The 16,410-nt window shown below is 42.2% G+C and overlaps 1 protein-coding gene across 4 annotated transcripts in view; it reads right to left on the reverse strand.

Annotated features, from left to right (window-relative positions):
* LOC111147639 (HPS3, biogenesis of lysosomal organelles complex 2 subunit 1) overlaps positions 1-3,515 on the reverse strand; it is a 38,365-nt gene extending 34,850 nt beyond the window's left edge. For 3 of the 4 annotated variants that reach the window (XR_002640647.1, XM_022503833.1, XM_022503845.1), the window contains exon 1: positions 3,195-3,515. Coding sequence is in view for 3 of the 4 variants with exons in the window: in XM_022503833.1 (XP_022359541.1) it covers positions 3,195-3,411 (217 nt within the window). In the remaining variant the exon portion in view is untranslated. The remainder of the gene's footprint in view (positions 1-3,194) is intronic. The other variant, XM_022503853.1, reaches the window with a different exon arrangement.
* Positions 3,516-16,410: the final 12,895 nt, after the last annotated feature.

Raw genomic sequence — 16,410 nt, forward strand, 5'->3', positions numbered from 1 at the left:
TTTTAATTTTTTAGATTTTACATATAAAAAAACCATATGGTATTTGTCTTCCTCTGACAGACTTATAAATTTTTTTAGACATTATATATATGGTCAGGGCTTTATTCTACTTACTTTCCAACAGCTTCTGTCTTCATTAAGTAAATTTAAAAATCATTCTCATATTTATTCTTAAACTGAGATTATTGATTTTTTAAAATAATAAACTTCCTTTTATACAGCAAGATCATAAACCTGGCTAACACTAATACCAGTTTAAGGAAAAGGTTGCTCCTATGACAAAACTGACATCAGAAGGTAGAAATAATATGCAACGCATTCAAAATATGTTTTATGGCTCTAGAAAAGTAAAGAGACAGTAGGGTTTGGGGGATGTAATAGACAGAGTCATTTAAGACACTTGTGCTACAGAACAGGCAATGAGAGCCATGTGGTCCTGTCCTCCCAGCCCCACCACCTTCAGAAACCCCATAAACAAATGTCCTGTACCAGAGCTCCCCACACTGCACTCAACCCTGGCTACCAGGTCTTTCTCCTTTGAGAGCAGTGAGTTCTCAGGTCTCCTTTTCCTTAGTTCACACACAAAGCCTAAATGAAGTTTCCATTACTGATGATAATGTTAGGGTCCTCTATCCTTCAAAATTTCTACCTACTTTCTTTCTCCCTAACACCTCCAAATTTTATAAAGGGAAAATTGCATCCTGTTAATTAGAGATTTTAAAAAATGAAAATATTGGGTGCCTGGGTGGCTCAGCCTGCTAATTAGAGATTTAAAAAAATGAAAATATTGGGCGCCTGGGTGGCTCAGCCTGCTAATTAGAGATTTAAAAAAATGAAAATATTGGGCACCTGGGTGGCTCAGTCAGTTAAGCATCTGTCTTTGGGATGAGTCTGCTTCTCCCTCTGCCCCTCCTCCCACTTGTTCTCTCAGGCTCTCTCTCTCTCAAATACATAAATAAATAAATAAATAAGTAAATAAAATCTTAAAAGAAGAAAAGAAAAGAAGAGAAAAGAAAAAAGAAAAAAAGAAAGGAAAGGAAGTGTTTTCTACTTGGGTAAGAGACTTGCAAAGCAGTTATAGTAAATATAAATGACTGATGTAAGATTCATTCTGTTTCTGACAGGGTGAGATTTACTACAGGCCTGTAGAGCCGGAATCCCCATGTCTAAATTACTGTGGGTGGGAGGAAAGAGACCAAAGAAAAAGCTAGCCGAGAAGTGGAAGACAAGTTATCTGGGTATCAGCATAGCTAGGAGTCAGCTATGTGTGGGTTAATAGAAGCTGTACCCAGGGGTTATACCCAGTCTTCAAGCTGAGGACTCAAAGTTACCCTTGAGCAGTCTGACTCATGCTAATGCCATAGCACATGACTCCTGAACTTTCTTTAGGACAGCCAACTTGATTATAAAAAGTCTTTGTTTTTCAAGGCCTCATTAATAAGGTTACCATGCTACTTACTGCCTACAGGAACCAGTATGGCACTAGGTCAGTGGTTCTGAATCTTGGCTAAATATCAGACTCACTTCAATGCTGGGGCATACCCCAGGAAACCGACAGTTTCTCTGTGGTTGTGGTCCAGGCATTAGCATATTTTCAAGCTCCCCCAGATGATTCCAAAGCACAGGTAGTAATATCAAGGATCCCAACAATCACTACTACTGATGGGGAAGAAAACTAGAGGTTTACGTAATGCCTGCCACTTCCAAATCTAGAATAATTGTCTGTTTGGAAGAATGGGGCAGATCATGTAAATATGTCTGTCTCTCTGTCTCTACCTCTCTCTCTCTCTCTTTCTCTCTCACACACACACATCACACCTTGAGACTGGTGAGTTTGCCATTCAGTAGAGCTCTTGAAGGCAAGAACTTCCATGTTTAAAAGGGGGGTGGGATGGGGAAAACCACCAATATTGACAAATGATTGAGAAGTATTTCTACTAAATTCCAAAATCAGAATCTTCTGCTGAAAGAGAACATACAGATCTAATGAGTGGTTCTCAAACATTATCTGTGAATCAATGCAGGCTTCTGTTGATGTCTTCACTAGTCAAAAAGAAAAAAATAACAGCATAGTAAGTTGCTCATAAAGCAAAGATATCCAATGTTTAGGACTAAATGCTTTTTTTCTCTTTGGTTAGAGTAAATAGCAGGGCTTTTCACTTTTAAAAATATATATTTTTACTGGAAAAAATGAATAGTCAGATACTAAGTATGATGATAGCCCCATAGGTTTTTATGGACCCACAAAATCCCAATGCCTGGAAATCTCTGATCTAGTAATTCCAATTTTTTTTTTCTAAATAGAGACTGAGATCCAAAAGTTTCTACAACTCATATCCAACCAGTAGCAGACAGAGTAGGAATTAGAAAGAGATCTCCAATCCTCCAAGTTCATGCTCTCCACTTCATTAGTAAGCCCCTGAACCATGGGCTTTTCTACCATAAACGCTGCAGTTTATGCCTTTATATCCCTCTTGAGAAGGAGGAAACAAATTCTAAGGGCATTATTAAGCAGTTAAAAAAAGCCTATGGTAAATCCTTCTGTTATCTTAAGTACCACCTATTTTTAAGTGTTGGATTTTTCTAAAATAGAGATACACCCACATAGTAGTTCCTTGGTACTGCTTCACATTTCGGTGGGAAATGGGTAGTGGAGGCTGCTGTGCTGCTTTGGGTGGGAGAGAGGAGTTTATGACTTGAGTTCCACTTGCATAGATTTAAAAACCAGCATACAATACAGCTTTCAAAAACCGACAAGAAGTGGATACAAGTATAGATGTAAAAGAACTGGCCATAAGTTGGCATGATTGGTGAAGCTGGGAGTATCTGGGGTTCAGTATACCAATCTCCCTACTTTTGTAAGTGAGATTTTCTATACTTCTGAGTTTGGGGTTTTTGGAGTTGTACTGTTTGTTTTTAAGTGTCTGGGTGAGTAGAACCTTTCGGGCGAGCGAGCGAGGTAAGAGCCAGCAGACAGCGTCCCCCGCCCCCTAGAAGCCAGCGCGCACCTGTGGTTGCCATGACAACCGCACGGCTCTACTCTCCTACTGGGTGAGTAGCCAGACCCCGCGAGACCCTCCAGCAAGTTCCGGGAAGTCTCTTCCCCACCCAGAGTACCGCGGGGGACGCTGAGTCCTCTAGGAAGGAGGCCCCAAGCCGGGATCTGGGCTTCCCCTGGCCTCGCTGCTACTCACCAGCCTCGCTGTAGGCCAGGCACAGTACCCTGCCGAGCGTAGAGAAGGCGCACCTCGGCTGGCACAGCTCCTGTCCGGTCACGGCGAATGCCTCCACTTTGCAGCCTGCCGCCACGAAGAGCGCGTCGCGTCCTCCGCCGCAGAACCGCTCGGGCTCCAATTTGCAGGGCACCACCTGCTGCGACCCGAACGGGTGCAGGTTGTAGAGCTGCACCATCCCGACCACCGGCTCCGGGGCAGTCCGGCGGTGTCCGCTCAGGTTGCACGCCCCGCGGGGCGCCGGAGACCCCGCTCGGGTCGCAGAGGCTGGACCACTTCCGCCAGCAGTTGCACAGAGCTGAGTCACGTGAGCGTCACCCAGGCTGCCTGCGGCTCCCCTTCTTAAAGAGGCTGTTACGAGGCGAGGTTGGGGTCCGGGGAGCAGTCGCCTCCGCCCGGTGCGCCTGCGCGCGGAGGGCTTCTTGTCCCGGGGCCTTTGACCCAACCCTGTAGTGCCGGCCGCTTCTCGGCGCCCCGCGGTTGGCGGCGCAAAGACCGCTGTGTCCTTTTTTTTTTTGGTCATTTCACATTACTGCACTGGGCTAGACGAGATGTGTAGGCCCTTGAATACGTCTCAGCATTTGATTATCTGCTGTCTTGTACCATTTTGTACTCTCCCTCCTCCCCCCGCCCCCACCCCGGCGCCATAGCCTCAGAGCTTCAGGAGGATGAGGGCTGTGAAAGGTGAAGTGCAGTGCACAGGGCTCCACACCGGGCTAAACACTCTGAAGAGTTGTTCCAAAATCCTGGAAATTCTAGATGATTTCATTGGAAAGAACAACACTTAGAATGTGCTTTGCAAAAAGAAAGGAAGGCAGGGGAGGAGAAAGGAAATGTAAGTATGTATGTATGTATGTATTTACGGAAGAACGGTGGCTATCACCTAGTGAACTCCATGTATTTGATAGTTAGTTTGAGCCTCAGAGGATGGAATGACTACGGGTGAAATCCACTAACTCTCAGTCCAGTGCTTCTAAAACTAATCTATATCCTGTATCCATTCCTGATGTCTCAAGGTGGAGCTCATAGTTGCAATCCCAATTAAAAAACAAAACTAACCACCCCCGCCCCTGTATATTAAGATGAAGTGAGCCTTAGAGCTACTCTGTACAATTTTATCCAGAAATAATATATGTGAGTTTGGCTTGTGGGTTGTTCTCTTACTTTCGGTGTCCCCTTACTTATGTAGGGACAAAACTAAAAAAGAGCAAAAAAAATTTTTTTTAAAGATTTTGTTTATTTATTTGACAGAGAGAGAGAGAGAGCACAAGCAGGAGGAGCAGCAGAGGGTGAGGAAGAAGCGGACTGAGCACAGACTGAGCAGGGAGCCTGAGGTGGGACTGGATCCCAGCACCCTGGGATCCTGGCCTGAGCGGAAGGCAGACACTTAACCACTGAATCACTCAGGCGTCCCTGAAGAGCAAATTTTCCTTTGGTCAGTTTCTAGTTCTCACCGTCATGAATTTTTTTCCTGGAAGAATTTACAAATTAAGTGCAATTGGTTTGAAGTTAAACCTCTATTGAAATTATACCTCCATTCCCTTTGCCATCTAGATGAATAAAGTACCCCTTAGTAGTCTCCTACTGTCCTTCACCTAATCCAACCAATAGGGACTTTTTGGGATACAGTCATTCACCAAACTAAGTGAGACCAAGAACTGGACAAGGAAGTCACAACGTAGGGTTGAAAACTCATAGATGGCTCCTATAGAGAACAGACTAACAGCTGCTTACAACTACTCATTCGGATACAACACTCATGAACGCCCCTCTCCACAAATACAAGCCATGTGTGTCCTTTTTTTAGTTCCTCCCTCAAGACTGAAAATTACAATTCCAGTACTAAATTAAAATTTCAAGACTAAACTTAAAATTTTATTGTAATTTCACCTACATTAAAAATGTTTTGGAGAAAGAAGTGATATTTGCTCACAGCCTGGAACTCCAATCCCTTCTAGAGATAGCCAACTCTGCCTTAAATAAACGTGGCTCATTTAAGATTCATAGGGAGTAGACATGCTAGCCAAGGGAAGGTGGGGGATGTGCTTGGTTCCCATATATGTCAGTAGCTATAAAGAAGAGTTGCCTGCTTACATTCCTGTTACAAATGCAGGGGCAGCAGTAGGCACACCCAGATTTCCTTATGGGAGGCTGTATTAGTCTGCTAGGGTATCCATGATAAAATAGCACAGACTGGATAGCTTAAATAGAATTTTTTCCCCCAGGTCTGGAGGTCGGAAGTCCAAGATCAAAGAGCCTGCAGTTCTGGTTTTTCCCAAGGCCTGTTTCCTGAGCTCATGGATAGCCACTGTCATAATCCATTTGGGCTGTTAGAACAAAAGACCACAGACTAGGCAGCTTATAAGCAGCAGAGTGTTATTTCTCGCAGTTGCAGAGTTGGGGAATTCTAAGATGAAGGTGCTAGTGTATAGTAGGGTTAGGGTCCTCTTTGAAGTTGTGGAGAGCTCTGTGGCATCTCTTATATAAGAACACTAATCCCATTTATGAGGGCTCCACCCTCATGACCTTATTACCTCTCAGAGGCCCTACCTTTTAACATCATCACGTTGGGCATTAAGATTCCAGTATGAGCTCAGCAGCATTAGCTCTTAGGGAAATGCAAGTCAAAACTACCATGAGAGATCACTCTACATTTATTGTAGTAATGAAAATTTAAAGGTCTTACCATAACAAATGTTGGTGAGGATATGGAGCAACTGATGTGGCTGTCAAATGGTATAACAACTTTTGAAATAGTTTGGCAGTCTCTTAGAAAGTTAGACATAAGCCAACCATTCTACATTTAGGTGTTTACCCAAGAGAACTGAGGCATATATCCTTAAAAGGACTTGTACACATATTCTCATGGCAGCTTTTTGTATACCTGTCAAAACTCAAAAACAACCCAAATATCCATCAACGATGAATGGGTAAACAAATTTTGTTTTATCTATACAATGAAATACTACTCAGCAATGAAAAGGAATGAACTGTTGATAAATACAACAGCATGGCTAGATCTCAAAATAATTATGCTGAATGAAAGAAACCAGACAAAAATAGAATGTACTATTAATATAAATGATTCTATTTAAATAAAATTCTAGAAAATACAAACTATAGTAGTAGACATTAGTGGTTGCCTGGGTCTCAGTGAGGGGCAGAGATATGATAGATTAAAAAAGAGCAGGAGTAAACTTTAGGAATGATAGATTTGTCCATTATCCTGATTTTTGTAATAGGCTTATGGGTGAATACATATGTTATAGCATGTCAGACTGTGTACTTTCAATACGTGGAATTTTTTAAAAGACTACAAGATGTGTAACAACTAAGAGACTTACCCCAAATCAAATTGCTAATTAACTAATTAATTAGCAAATTATTACATAATTGCAAAGCAAAGCTCATGTATGAACATCAGTTATATAGAAGGTATTTCATAAGTATTTCTTTGAGAATTTAAAATAAGAGAATTACTGAACTCTAAATCTGAAACTGAAGATACACTATATGTTAACTAATGGAATTTAAGTAAAATAAGTTAAAAAAAATATGTCATCCCAAAAAAAGAAATTTAAAATAAGAATGATGTGGTTTCGAGTTCAATGGTAAATAATGTGTTCTAAGATATTTGCTATGTTCTGGGAAATATTTAAAAATTCTAAATGCTTTTTTAATTTATTTTTTTAAATAAAAGAGAAACAGTGTCACTCAAAACATTCCAGTGGCTTTCCATGATATTCAGATCAAAACTAATATTTCCTGGCTTGGCCTGCAAGGCCCTATATTATCTGGTCAACCTCATTATCTCTCTCCCACCTCATTTCCTACCACTCTCTTCCATTGTGCCATAGACACAGAAGTCCTCTCTGTGTTCTCTAAAAATCCCCTGCTTGTTCTCTTAGGATTTTAGCACTTTGTTCCCAGATCTTGCCATGACTTACTGTCTTGCTGCTTTTTAGGGCCTCCCTAATATTACTTCCCCGACATTCTGTGTAACATACCCTCCAGACCATGTAGACTCACTTTTCTTCTTTATGGGTTTGCAGAAAGCCAAGAGTGATAATCACAAATGTAACACTAGAAGACTTTTTACTTTGTTTTAGGGAGAGAGAGAGAGCATGTAAGAGAGAGAGAGAGAGAGCGAGCAGTGGGGAGGAGCAGTGGGAGAGGGAGAGAGAATATCTTCCTACATGGGTCTCAGTCTCACGACCCTGAGATCATGACCCAAGCCAAAGTCAAGAGTTGGACACTTAACTGACTGAGCCACACAGCACCCATAGAAGACATATTATTTTAATAGAATCTTTGTTATTAATAGGAATTTTAGAGGCCTCAAGCAAAAGTGGGTTCCAGCTGCAGAGCTCTCTCGGAAGACTGCCAGGACCTTATGCAGCATCTCTCATCTCCACAGATGGTCTGGCATTTAGACCCCAGCATGTGTAAAGTTACAGTATTCAGCGACTGTTACTCAGACAATAAAGTGATGGAAAGATCATAATCTCTTACTCAAGTGAATCTTACTACTTTTAATGTTTGGATCAATTTGCTGGCTTCTACAGAAATGTAGAATTGCTCTCAAAATCATTTCCATGCACTTCATTTATCGATCAACCCATTCTTGTGCTATGGCTGCCCCTTTCATTTGCTGGTATCCCAACATTTGTTAATAGACTGGAAAGGGGGAGTGAAGTTAGATTGGCTGTCCTGCAGCCTGCAAAGTTGGAGATTAGTTTCTACATTTACAGGATTGGTCAATATAATAAGGCTAGAGACACATCAAGGCGGGGACCAGGAAGAATGCAAAGCAGTGCCTCTTTGCACCATTCTCATTTTTGAGCCCCTTCCACGTAATGTGCAATCCTTTTAATTCTCTGCTGTAACAGAGAGTTGGTCTCCCTCTTTGACCTCCATGACTTTCCTCCTTTTTCTGTTAATATTTCCAGACCCACTGAGCACAGAGGAGAGTGTGCGACTAAAATGGGACTATCCACAGCAGATGCTCATCTAATCTCCTCTATGTCCCAATTCCTCACTGAAAAAACATGTAGGGTCTTTCACATTGTTTTGCTTAAATGGACATTTTATTTCAATAGTTATTTTATTCATTCAATTTAAAAATATAGAAGTCAAACCATCCATACTGTTCATGTTTTAAAAAACATGAATGTCCAGAGAGCATCTTTGGGAATTTTCACTCAGGAAAACTTATCTAAAGGAACAAAATATCCCAGCCCAGAATTTATTACTGATATATCACTTCATGTCTTTTTGTGGATTTTTACTTAAAGAGAGCAACTCATAAGGGCAAAGGGGTGGACAAACCATTCTAGAAATGTAAACTACTAAGTGTTATTAAAGCAGAGCTTGTGGATTTCTACAGCAACCCAAAGTATATTGGTATCCAGAATTTGTTATGGGCTTTAAAGAAAGGGTGAATGATACTTAGTTTAGAAAGCCGGGCAGCAACTGCTTGTATGTCCGAGTCGCCACCAAAGCCAACCTTTACTCCTGTTAGGTCTGTGATCAAAGGAGCGAGACTGATACAAAGCGAAGGTCAAGCAAAGCTTTATTTCAAGCCAAGCATCGAGAATCAAACTGACCGTTCGGGGCTGCCTCTTCCAAAGAGAGCGAGCCACTCCCACCCTCACAGACTAGCTTTTATAGAGCAAAGGCCATGTGGGGTTGAGCCTGGCCACACACAGGTGGCCAAGGAGATTGCACCACACAGAGAAAGCTGCACGGTCATGCTAGGTCACACACGGGTGGCCAATTGAATTACAATTCACCCCATAGTAGACATTTGAACTAGCCTATCACCTTGGTCAGAATTGGCACCCAAAAGGCGGGGCCCACACTTCTTGGTAGCTAGGGAGACAGTATGCGCACTCCACTGACTGGATGTCTCCACCTGGCCCAATTCATCCCCGCATTCGGGCTCTGTTGTCTCCACCTGACCTGACCCGGCCTTGTATTTGGGCTCTGTTACCTGGGACTGGTCGACCATATTTTACTAGTTTCCCGGACTTGCTTTTAAGTAAGTCCCCTGAGGGAGGGGGCAGGGTCAGTTTAAGTTTTACTACATAAACAACAAAATCACTGTTTAACCGAGATGAAATCGCTCTGGCTAAATAGGTCCTTACAACTCCCATTTTCCGAATGTCACGCATGATCACAAGAGAACGTCTGCGTGGGCCTTTTGGTTTGTTCATGCCAATGCCTTCACTGAGGCCCAGCCAGGCCAGTGTTGTCGCTAGGATACCTCCCTACCCACTCTGGGCCTTGGGATTCTTTCTCCCATAGGACTACTCCTAAAATCAATCTTCTGGTATTCTGGATTTTGAATATATTTGCTCTGAACTAATACTAGGAAAATAAAACAAACAGGGAGTAACAATAAATAACAAAATAGGTGATTTCCAAAAGTTGCAGTTTCTCACAAGATTCCCAGAATAGTCCTCTGGGCTACAGGTCCCAATTTCCTTAAAGAAAATTTCTCCTTATACCTAATGCCACACACGTGTACTCCTGCACATACAAACATACATCCATCACTACCTTTAGCGTTACCAATAAGGCAGGGCTAATGGAATTGATGCCTCCTTTGTTCAAAGGGACAATTTACATTTCTGGTGACTTCCAGACTGGGTTATGCTAGCTCACTCAGCTTCTATCTTATTCAAGAGTGGCCTCTTTTGGAATTTCCTTATGTAAAATTACTCCTAGTTTGAAAGAATTAGTAACATCCTCTACTGAGCTAGGTTATTGATGAAACTGTATGAAAACTGTTTCCTAAATAATCACAGACCTCTCAGATTCAAACATTCTAAGTACATATTCCCTTTTTCCCACACAGGCAAACATATATAAATTAACTATACCTAGTATTAATATACCTGTTTCATGAGTTAACATTATTTTACTATGAACTCTGAACTAACAGAATTTTCTATGAACTACCCCTATTAATTTTTTTAAGAAGATGTACCTGTTAAACACATAAACTTGCAATTACTGGCCTTGCACTGCTTTTGTCATGAGAGTCTAATCCCTTATCTTTTCAGAAAGATTTATTCTGGAGAATGTTTTTATAGTAAAAACTGAGTTGTTGACAAAATATTTTCAGTTACCATTTTCTTATTTCTGGGCCAGACAAGTCCTAATCAAGGTAATATATAAATAGGATATCTGGGTTTTTTTAAAGAGTATTATACAAAATCTTTAGAGAGTTTTCATTGGTTATATATTTCTTTTTTAATTTAAATTCAACTGATTAATATATAATATATTATTTGTTTCAAGGGTACAGGTCTGTGATTCATCAGTCTTACACAACAGCCAGCACTCACCATAACGCATACCCTCCCCAACGTCCATCACCTAGACGCATCCCTCCCATGCCCCTCTCCTCCAGCAACTCTCAGTTTATTTCCTGAGATTAAGAGTCTTTTATGGTTATATATATTTCTTAAACCAAACAGACACTTCACACTAAACCAGTGGCTCACAAACCTGACCGTCCATCAGATATGCCTTGGGAACTTGTTAAAACACTTTTGTTATGCCTCACTCCCACTTTCCAATTCAGCAAGTCTGCAGTAGCCAGAGAAACTGCATTTCTGACAAATTCTTAGGCAATATTAATGCTACTGATCTCCAGACCAAACTTTGAGAACCATTCAGTAAACTGTTTGGCTGCATGAATCTGAAAGGGTGTTACAACCCAAAATTATTTATAGCGGTAACTACCTCATGAAATAGTTCCAAGTCTCTACATATATAATGTACCAATCACAATACAGGTCATTTTGACATTAAAATAAATCGACCCACAAATCAACAAATATTTATTGAGTTTGGAAGAGTGCCAAGAGCATTCAGCCCATAGTCAATGCTAATCCCAGCTTTACAACTAACGGTGGTCTTGGTGCCAACCCTCAGTCTCCCTAGACCTGAGTTTCCACAGCTGCAGACTGAGGGGAGTGGGCAAGATGAAGTGTCAGCCATATGTAAAAGCGCTGTTGATTCTTTGCATCTATGACATACAAGCCAATGTGCTGAGTGAAGTGAGGGAATGTGAAACATAGAGCTTTCTCCTTTGCTGGGAACACAAGATACATACCCAGAAAAAGATACAAGCCAAAGGGAAATGGTGCTTCAGAATTCATCCCGGTGGAATGATGTTAGGAAAACCACTTCTTCACTCAGGTTCAGACTAAAGGAATTTGGACCTGTTCTGTAATATTAATAATATCTTTTTTTGTTTTTCAAATATTCAGACTACTTTACTTTCACCTTCATTCACTAAAACATAAATAAGACGTAACTGTGTTATGTCTATGAATAGTCTCCCTGAGTTATGGAGTAAATGCAGATTTCCAAGATGAGCTAAGTTTATAAAATATAACCATATATACAAACACATGAAAGTGATAGCAATGGTTCAGTTACGGAGTTGTTATCCACACACAGCATGTTCATAGGCAGATAGTCTTGTACCTTGCTATCATGTTAGTTTAGGACTTTGAAAAAAGTCAACATGATTGAAATTCTATCAAATTATGTCCTAAAAGTGTAAATAGATTACATGAATGCATGTATTTTTAGTTCTTTTCTTTTTTTAAATTAAATTTAATTTTTTCAGTGTTCCAAGATTCATTGTTCATGTACCACACCCAGTGCTCCATGCAATCCATGCCCTCCTTAATACCCACCACCAGGCTCACCCCCCCTACTCTCTCCCACAAAATCCACAGTCTCTTATGGTTCATCTCCCCTTTTGATTTCCCCCAATTCACTTTTCCTTTGCTTCTCCTAATTTTGTTCATGTTATTCCTTATGCTCCACAAGTAAGTGAAAGCATATGATAATTGCCTTTCTCTGTTTGACTTATTTCACTCAGCATAATCTCCTCCAGTCCCATCCAAGTTGATGCAAAAGTTGGGAATTCATCCTCTTTAACAGAGGAAATCTCTTTCGCTTTTCTTTCTTCCCTCTCTTTCCCTCCTTCCTTCTTTCCTTTGTTTCTTCCCTTTTTTCCTTTTTCTTTTAAAAAAATTGTTTACTTATTTATTTGAGAGAGAGTGAGTTAGAGAGAGCAGGAGAGGGGAAAGGGTCAGAGGCAGAAGCAGACTTGCCACTGAGCAGGGAGCCTGATGCGGACTAGATACTGGGACTCTGGGATCATGACCAGAGTGGAAGGCAGTCACTTTACCCACTGAGCCAATGCGGCGCTCCTTTTTCGATAAATACTTACTGGGACCTGTAAGACAAATGGAAATGCCCTGAGTAAAGTCAGGGCAAACAGCCTAAAACCAAGCCAAACAGCTGAACAAGTTACTTTACCTCACTAAGCTGATTTCTTCAACTGCAACAGTGTTATTGTAAGCTTCATTTGAGATAATATACATAAAACTTTTAGTGACGGGCTTGCCACATAGTAAGAAAATTTTATATCTTCCTATCTCCTCCGAGTACGCAGTGTGATGTAGGGCTAGAAACTTGAGTGACTTGAAAATGAACAATGGCCAGAAATGTAGGCCTTGGAGATGAGAGTGGAGAATGGAGAGGGGATGAAAATGGGTGTGAACACTAATGGAGGGAACATAGACCAAGTGGGGAGAAAAGGAAAAAATTCACTATTTGTGGATTAGGAAGTGGATAGCACGGTGTTTAAGAGTTTGTGCTTTTGGGGCGCCTGGGTGACTCAGTGGGTTAAGCCTCTGCCTTCAGCTCAGGTCATGATCTCAGGGTCCTGGGATCAAGCCCCACATCGGGCTCTCTGCTCAGCAGGGAGCCTGCTTCCTCCTCTCTGCCTGCGTCTCTGCCTACTTATGATCTCTATTAAATAGATAAATAAAATCTTTAAAGAAAAAAGAGTTTGTGCTTTTACAGACAAACTCTCTGGATTTGAACCCTGGCTTTGCAATTTACTAGCTGTATTGTGTGATCCCAGGCAAATTATTTAACCATTCTGTGCCTCAGTTTCCTCATGTGTAAAATGAAAATAATGATAGGTTCTAGCTTTTTATCCTCAAAATTAAATGAGCTAAAAGCCTGTTAAGGGTAAGACATACTTGGCACATTATAGAAGCTTAGTAAGCAAAAGCTGCTATTATTATCAATTTTCAACTTAATTCCCAGGGTTACTCCAGTAAGGCTCTTGTTCTAGGAAATACTAAATAGCACAGAGAGGCTGGCATTGTTTCCAGCGGAGCAACATTCCTGGAAATGCTTCCCTGAACACTCCTGCTTTTCTCCTCTGACGTTGATAACATACAAAGCTTAGATCAGGTTCACACTCCTTTCTTAAAACTGAGCAGAGGACTTAAGGCCTCAGTTCCCACATTTTACTGCACATTAGAATCACTGGGGAGCTTTTAAAAGTACTGATGCCCACATTGTGACCCTTATCAGTGAAATTAGAATATTTGAAGACAGGGCCCAGGAATCAGCATATATTTTTTAAAGATTTTATTTATTTGAGAAAGAGACAGAGATAGTGAGAGACAGCAGGAGTGGGGAGGAGAGGGAGAAGCAGGCTCCCTGCTGAGCAAGGAGTTTGACATGGCACTCCATCCCAGGACCCTGGGATCACCACCTGAGCCAAAGGTAGACCCTTAATAGACCAGCCACCCAGACGCCCCAGCAATCAGTATCTTTTAAAGATTCCAATTTGAAACAAAGTTGGGAACCTCTGGCTTAACAGACTGGTTTTCCTTGTGAGTTTATGGTGCTAAATAAATCGATGCCTTTATCTGGGACCTTGTTTCATTTTTCTAAGTAATGCGTGTAAAAACTATGACAGCAGTTAACAGGGCTGTTCAAATTGTAAACGAAGTGCTCTTCAGACAGTCAATAGTGCCCCCTGGTGGTGAGATTAGAATCTAAAAATCATCTACTTGGGATAAGAATGTTTTAAACACTGGGAAAAGGTGTCAATGAGGACTATCCCCCACCTGTGTGTCCCTCTACCACAAACACATATACCTAGAAAGGAAACTTTAGGTTTAGGAAGTAAGCTAACCAAGAGCACATAAGAAAACCATTGGTAGCTGAGGAACTGAAATGTAATCGGTCCTCCAACTTCCCCTTCCTTTCAAAGTCATCCTCCCCAGAGTGGCCTCATCTTAACTTCCCAATGCGAGCACCACCAGAGAAGTAATAATCTCTTTCTTCTATGTCCTAGGGTTCTATTTCTTCTTTGGGGTAGAGGGCAAAGTTTGCACTGTTGGCTAGGAAAGTCATTGACTGGGCCTTCTGGTTAAGGATAATAACTGTCTCCATTTTACAAGTGAGAATAAGGCGTAATGGAAGGTGTTGCCATCATCGGTAGGTGATGATTCATCTTGATACATACATCTCTTCTCTGTCCTGAGTCCAAGGGGCTTCATATCAAGCGGGGAGACTGAAGCCCAAGTACAGAACTGTTCTCCACCAGCACGCTTCAGATAACCCCTGGCTAACTTGGAGCCTCAGCCTAATAGGGCACCAGAGCCTAAAAGGGCACTAGAGATGTCATGCTCAGTATGAGGTAACACTAAATGATGTCAGGATACTAGCAAAAAGTATGGGACTATAGAGTCTGAGAGAAAGTAGGATATCAGTGTTGGATATAGAGGCTGAGGATTTAGGTACTGGAGGTGGAGAGAAGGGGTGGGGTGTATTCTTGTACATAAACTGGCAGAATTGAGTCTCTGAAGCAGAAATGGAGTGGAACTAAAGATCAGGAATAGGGGAGAAGGGAGGTCTGGGTCCCGTTTAGGTAGTTTCCCCGGGGAATGAGACTGAGACGGAAAACAGCCAGCTGCTACACTGTCCCTACCAAGACTTCTGCAGCAGATGCCTAGTGGCCACCAGTGTGACTCCCAGGAGACGGGCTTCTGGGGACCAAGACACCATCTTGGGGGGTTCCTGGGTGGTTCAGTGGGTTAAGCCTCTGCTTTCTGATGGGGTCATGATCCCGGGGTTCTGGGATCGAGCCCCGCGTCAGGCTCTCTGCTCAGCAGGGAGCCTGCTTTCCCGCTCCCTCTGCCTACCTCTCTGCCTACTTGTGGTCTCTTTCTGTCAAATAAATAAATAAAATCTTAAAAAAAAAAAAAAAAAGACACCATCTCGGCCAGTGTGAGTGGAGAAGACCTAGCAGTCCTAAGCCATCTGCCGTTGCTTGGCACAAAGCAGGGTCCGGTGTAGCTGTCTCCACGCCCCTTTCCACTCCTCCCAAAATGTAGATTTCTTGGAACTTCTAATGACACCATGGTCTAACAAACTGTGACAAGTCTAAAATAGCCTTCGCTGAAGCCATCCTGGGAAAGCTAGGGATTGTCTCCGTGGCTCTGGCTCCTGTGGCATAAGGAATCACCCCAACACACCGGTTAATTCTGCCCTTTGTATTCTGATGAAAGAAAAGCTTCCAGGGCACCTGGGTGGCTCAGTGGGTTAAAGCCTCTGCCTTCGGCTCGGGTCGTGGTCCCAGGGTTCTGGGATCGAGCCCCACATCGGGCTCTCTGCTCAGTGGGGAGCCTGCTTCCTCCTCTCTCTCTGCCTGTCTCTCTGCCTACTTGTGATCTCTGTCTGTCAAATAAATAAATAAAAATCTTAAAAAAAAAAAAAAGAAAGAAAAAAAAAAAAGAAAAGCTTCCAAACACTGACTGAAGCCCTGCAGGGCTTTCTGGGAAACATAGTCCTGGATAAGGAAAATGCATTCCCAGAGGATTCTGGGATTAGTAGTTTCTGGTCTGCAAACACGCATGCCCAACTCCTCAAGTGCAATGCGCTCTGGACCTTGGTGCTAGCTCCCTTGCGAAGTAGGCACATGCTGGGTGTCACCTGGGGTTTGGATTGGTGCAGCTTGAAGGCGGCGGGCACGGCGACTGTTCGTCCCTCTGCTTCTTAATCGAGGTTCAGTCTGACCTTCCTACTGGAAAGGGTTTATTCATTCCAGAGCTCACAATCTGGGAAAGGCTAACAAGCAAACTGACAAAATAGCGTGAGTAGAAGGGCATGTATTGTAATGGCTCTGCTGAGCAGAAGCAAGTAGGTGAGAAAGGTTTCCCAGAGCGAAGGAAGTTGGCGATGAAACGTGAAGGAATGACTTTAAGGCAGGGACCTGGCAAGGAGTACAGTTAGGGCCAAGGCTTCTAGTAGAGTATAATGTGATTTTAGTTTTCTGCTC

The sequence above is a fragment of the Enhydra lutris genome, unplaced genomic scaffold (genome assembly GCF_002288905.1).
Source record: "Enhydra lutris kenyoni isolate GAN:26980312 unplaced genomic scaffold, ASM228890v2 scaffoldscaffold2, whole genome shotgun sequence".
NCBI classification, from domain to species: Eukaryota; Metazoa; Chordata; class Mammalia; order Carnivora; family Mustelidae; genus Enhydra; species Enhydra lutris.